General features: G+C 38.6%; 1 protein-coding gene across 1 annotated transcript in view; it reads left to right on the plus strand.

Annotated features, from left to right (window-relative positions):
* The window catches only part of Golph3 (golgi phosphoprotein 3), a 38,570-nt gene extending 36,569 nt beyond the window's left edge, over positions 1 to 2,001 (plus strand). Inside the window, exon 4 of the mRNA XM_008835546.3 lies at positions 672 to 2,001. Within this exon, the coding sequence (XP_008833768.1) occupies positions 672 to 1,096 (425 nt within the window). The 3' untranslated portion in view covers positions 1,097 to 2,001. The remainder of the gene's footprint in view (positions 1 to 671) is intronic.
* Positions 2,002 to 6,000: the final 3,999 nt, after the last annotated feature.

A 6,000-nucleotide genomic window follows, 5' to 3' on the forward strand; every position in this document is an offset into this window, starting at 1 on the left:
GTGAAAATGTTTTAATGGAAAGAATTTGGTTTAACTAAATATTTATCTCAAAAGGAAATTTATAGATGGCAAACTTAAAATTATGAAATTTTTTGCTCTCTTCAGCATTAGCTTTGTCATCAGAGAAAAACATTGGTTACACAGGTTTTCTTGTCTTTATAGTCTGTGTATTTGTGGCAGTTTCAGAATAACATAGAGCCAAGAAGCTTCTTTTTCCTTTCATCTTATTTGTAGAGGATTGGTGTTTATAGATTTTGGGCTGCTTTTTTTTAAAAAAAGCAATGAGGTCTTGCCATGTGGTCCATGCTGCTTGCAGTCTGCAAACCTTCTGCCTCCCCAAGTGCTGGGATTAGAAAGTGCGCACCCCCACAGTCTGCTTCTTGACAGGTGGAGAAGCAAAACCACAGACTCTAATGTTGTTTCATTTCTCCAGTAGACTAAGGGTGACTGTGGTTTGAGGACTGCTTTAATTTTAGACTCTTGAATGGCTGCTGTGTCCGAGAATGTGTTGGGTGCTAAGAGCTCAGAGATCCAGGCTTGGGCTTCTTGATAGAGATGGAAGGAATACAGTCAGTTTATTGCTCACTCTAATAGTGCAAATTTTTTTGTTGTTGTTGCAAAATCAGCAAGTAATAGCTATCATTCCTAACTTCTGAAATCTTTTTGTTTAGGTGAGACATGGAATCCATTAAAATTGCATTATCAGTTAAGAAATGTACGGGAACGATTAGCTAAGAACCTGGTAGAAAAGGGTGTGCTGACAACAGAGAAACAGAACTTCCTACTATTTGACATGACGACACATCCTCTCACCAATAACAACATTAAGCAGCGCCTCATCAAGAAGGTACAAGAGGCTGTTCTTGACAAATGGGTAAATGACCCTCACCGCATGGACAAGCGCTTGCTGGCCCTCATTTACCTAGCCCATGCCTCGGATGTCCTGGAGAATGCTTTTGCACCCCTTCTGGACGAGCAGTATGATTTAGCCACCAAGAGAGTACGGCAGCTTCTCGACTTAGATCCAGAAGTGGAGTGTCTGAAGGCCAGTACCAATGAGGTTCTGTGGGCCGTGGTGGCTGCATTTACCAAGTAACTGTCAGAATGTTTCCTTCCTCTCATGTGAACCAGTAGTTTTTCTTCTATTGACTTCTGGTTTTCTGTAATTTGTACTTTCCCACACTAATAATTGGCTTTTGTTCTACAAAGTGGTGGGTGGCTATTTCTTTTTTATGTATGCAGGATTCTGCTGGCACGAGAGGCCTTCCTCTTTCTGTTTTTAACAACTCTTGCTGCCATATTGGCATTCCATCCCCGTTGCTATTTCTCACTGTTACCTGTTTTAGGTACTTTTAGAGTACCTCTAGTCACCTCACATGCACAGCTTTTGGATTACCTCAGTTTGAGTTTTCCTGTATGTGCATATCTGGCCTTCTGCCTACAATTCAGACAAGTCACAACAAGGCCTTCAACTCACCAAAGGTAAATATCTGTATCTATTAGGACATTTTATACATAGACCTCAGTTGAGATGTATACTTAGCAAAATTATTTTTAAATTGAAATAGCACAGTAAATACTTAATATAAAATGCCCCTTGGATTTTTGCTTCCCATGTAAATCTGTTGTATTATTACACTTGTTATAATTTTAACTATTAAATCATAAAGGTCCAGTAGTTTCAGAAAGCCAGTTGGAATGGGCTACATTCCAGTTATGTATATAGTTCGAATTATACATAAATTGCCCTTCTCAGGCCACCCCTGCCCCATCTTAGTATTTTGCAAAATCTAATTAGCTGTATACCTGGCACCCTCAACTAGGTCAGTCATTGTTACTTGATGCAGAGTAGACCCCTTCATCAGTGAGGGAGAAAAAATGTGGTTCATCCAGGATCTTTCTGACTGAGCCGGTCATAGTAGTCTTTGCCTATGCATCTAGTTTTGGGCTTTCATTTCTCTCTCTCTCTCTCTCTCTCTCTCTCTCTCTCTCTCTCTCTCTGTGTGTGTGTGTGTGTGTGTGTGTGTGTGTGTGTGTGTGTATTTCTATAGGAAAGAGGCTTGTGACCAGTACTAATCTTGAGTACAGTTTTTTTACTCTTTCAGTCCTTGAGTAAATTAATGTCTACTCTGAAATATTATTTATCTACTCATCTTTTCTTGGGCAAAAAAATCAAATATCAGTCCTGGCAGATGTTGCATGTAGAATGTAGCAAGTGATGACTACAACTCAGATGGTTAAGAGTCTGTCACAGAAAGCTCTGCTGTTTTCATTTTTAATTACAATTTTGATGATTAGCACATTGTAAGACTACAAATCTGCATTTTAATGTTATTTTTACTCTTTATCACTGTTTATTATACCATTGGTGTCATAATGTAAATACCATACCCTGAACAAAGTAAATGTCAAAAATTTTATTACCATAGTTCATATTAATAGTGGGGCTTTCAGGTGTCTAGAATTTTTTTGTTAACATTTTATGCAAAAATACTAGATGGCGTATAACTTTAGAGTTGAACTTTGAGGGATTCCCTTATATGTACACTATCTTTTTATCTGAAGTAACAAATAAACTATGATCTTGAAAGTGCCTGAATCAGAGCAAGCATGTCATTTGATTTTTGTGTTCTCTCTTCCTTTGTTTCAAGTGAAGTTTTACTTGGTATGGCATGGTGACATTTCAGGGTGTAGGGCTTGGCAAACTTCATCTGAAAGAGCCAGATATTTTAAGTGTGGTAAGATACATACCGTGTTGGTTGTGGAAACTCAGCTCTATTGAATGAAAGCTGTCGCTGACAGTATAAATAAAGACTTCAGTGAAACAGTAGAGAAACAGGTAGCTGGTTATTGGTCACAGTTTGCCATCCTCTGTGTTGATGTCTGGGGAAGTCAGTTTTTTTGTCCATTAAAAGAACCGTTTTTCCTCCAAATATGACAGTACTGTTGGTAATAAAGTTGATTTTTTTAAAAAATAAAAATGGCTACTGGAAACTGCTACTAGTATACTAAAATTTATTTTTAAAGATTTGTTTTTATTTATAAATATGTATGTTTCAGGGTAGAACTTGCTTTTGCCTATGTTGCTTCCATTCAGGATGTTTCTATGTCCAGAGGATAAACTTTGTCCATAAGACTGTTGCTTACAAGTGTCTTTAAAGACTTATTTTGGGGGCTAGAGAGATGGCTCAGCTGTTAAGAGCACTGACTGCTCTTGCAGAGGACCTGGGTTCATCAGCTCCCAGACCCCACACACAGTGGCTGACAGCCATCGGTAAGTCCAGTTCCAGGGGATCCAATGCCCTCTTCTGACCTACATGGGCATTGCATGTGCAAACATACATACATACATGCATGCAAACACATGCACACAAAAATAAAAATACTTATTTTGACTTTTAATTATGTGTGCATGTGTTGGTATGTACACATGAGTTCTAGTGCCTCCAGAGACCAGAAGAGGGCATCAGATCCCCTGGAGCTGGAGTTAAAGGTGATTGTGAGCCACCCAGGAGGGTGTTGAGAACTGAACTTGAGTCATTGAAAGCGTACGTAGTATGTGCTCTTAATCCCTGAACCATCCATCTTTCCAGTCCTTTACAGTCCTCTTTAAAGCAGAAATGAGGGATCTCTATGGAAATACGTTACTGTTTCCTTTTGGCTTCTTCATAGAGTGTTTGATGTGTTTTCTAAAAAATCCTAACTAGTGCAGTGTTCTAACAGATACTTAGAAAAATATGCTCTGTGCCTAATGAAATTATTTTGAACCAGAACAGCAGACATGCAAAAAGTTCTCAAGGTGGTATAAAGATGAGAAGATATCCTGATGTAATTATGTAAATTGTCTTGGGGATGCTTTGAAAAGTTGACTGTGTTTGTAGCAGAAGCACCAACATACGTTAAATGGCCAAGAATGTCACTGGTCTACTGAGGCAGGATTCACTAATAAGGCCTAAATGGTGGAATGAAACAGAACGTTTCATTGTTTGTAAACAGGTGGGTATAATAATACTAAATCCCTGAACTTGTTGATTACCCAAAAGAAAATGGGAAGGTTATCTTAACATAGGACCAATGAGTTGTGACACCCAGCCTGGTGGTCAGAGGATCCATGACAAGTCTTTCCCCAGAAGCATGGGATGAACTAGTCATAAGTTTCTGTGAGATCTTTATGAAGTTCATTTACATGCCATCTCTGTTCTCTTTATCTTGTATAAAATTAGAGCTGTTGTCGGATAATACTGCTCCCATTGGCTTTTATCCAGTTCAGTATGACCAACAAACTTGTTTCCAGCTTCACCATTGAGTATGCCTGTCTTCTGTAAGTTCTTCAGAAATGTCATGCATTGAGCAGCACTGGGAAAGTGGTTGTTAGCTTTGCATGCTGTTTGGCTCACAGTCTTGTCCCATTGTTGGAATTGTTTATGTACTTACTGTGCAGAAGAGGTGTTATATACTGTTGTGCAGTTTGCCTTTTTGCACGTATGTTATAGAACACCTTCTGGGAAACTGCATTATGCTTTTGAGCAGCTCTAGTGTATAACTTAGAGCTTCCATCAGTGGCACTCAGATTCTCTCATATGATCATTAGAATAGTCTTATGAATGCAAGTTTAACTTTCTCTAATTTTTGTAGGCGGAATTAATAGAAATGGTCTGGTTCAATGAATAAGCATTGAAAATATAACAGATCAAGTCAGATTGGTTTCTAAGACTCATAATTGACTTAGTCTTCACCAGTAACATGGATGTTGGCTTCTGTACTCTAACCAGTTGTGTAGAGGGCATCATCAGTCCTGACCTTTGCTAAGCTCATATGGGGGGATTGTCAAGTTTTAATTATCAAGGGGTTAGGTGTCATACTTGGTACCTTGCATTTTTTTCTGTTTATGTTCATTATCCTTTTTTTTTTTTTTTTGGAATGAGCTTTGGTGTTACTTATGGATTCACTAAAACAAAACCCTGTATCTGTGATAGAGTTGGTTTTCTCAGTCTTTGGAGCTGATACGGTGTTTCTTTTGATACCTTTAATATTCAGGAAAATACAGTTGCTTTCATTTTTTTGTAGTGTTATCCACCAGCTGTAAATTCTGAGGTCCTGTAAATTTCTAGTGCTGCTGTCACTTCTTTCCCTATGGGAAGCCCATCTAGGAAAAACTCCTGACCTCAATAAAGAGACTCTTTTTTACCTTTTCCTCAACTAGACTCTTATCTGCATTACCTTCCAGCGGAAAGGTAGTGTGAATTCTTGTAGTTTACAATGCCAATTGAAACAAACCAAAAAAAAAAAAAAAAAAAAAAAGTTGGTTCCCTGATAACCTCCAAAGAATTTATAGCTGAAGAAATGGCTCAGTGATTTAAGAGTGCTTGCTGCTCTGGCAGAGGACCAGAGTTCAGTTATTAGTACCCTCATGGGGCAGCTTACAACTACCACCTCCAGGATATCTGATGCCCTCTTCTGACCTGGACCGACAGGCATATGGGAACACACACAGGAACCCCACAAAAACTAAATCAGTGTAAACAAGCTAGCAGACTGTGTCTGTAATTGACAAGTAATTTTTACATTTGTGGGGTGTAATGTTTTGATCTGTGTGTTCATTGTAGGATTAGATGAACCTAAGGTAACCATCTCAGCAACTTCTCTGGTGAGAATGTTGAAAGTTTTAGTGATTTTTGAAATAAGCGTGTCCCCCCCCCCCGCCATGCTAGGGATTAAACCAGGCCCTTGTGTGTGCTAAACATGTGATCTACCACTGTGCTATACCCCCAGCCCCTGAACTATGTAATTACCATAAACTATGATAGTGCAATAGAATGAAAAAAGCTGAAACCTGAAACACATCTTTTCATTCATTGATTCTATTTTCCCATCCTTTCCTGCCCCCAACCCTCTGGTATTCTTTCTTTCTGTTCTATAAACAAGTTTTTTGAGGCCACATATAAGTGAAATCATAGCCATAGTTTTGTTTGTGCCTAATTTTTCTTAGTGTTTTTTTTT

This window comes from Nannospalax galili, unplaced genomic scaffold (genome assembly GCF_000622305.1).
Source record: "Nannospalax galili isolate Female #2095 unplaced genomic scaffold, S.galili_v1.0 scaffold150, whole genome shotgun sequence".
Lineage (NCBI taxonomy): Eukaryota > Metazoa > Chordata > Mammalia > Rodentia > Spalacidae > Nannospalax > Nannospalax galili.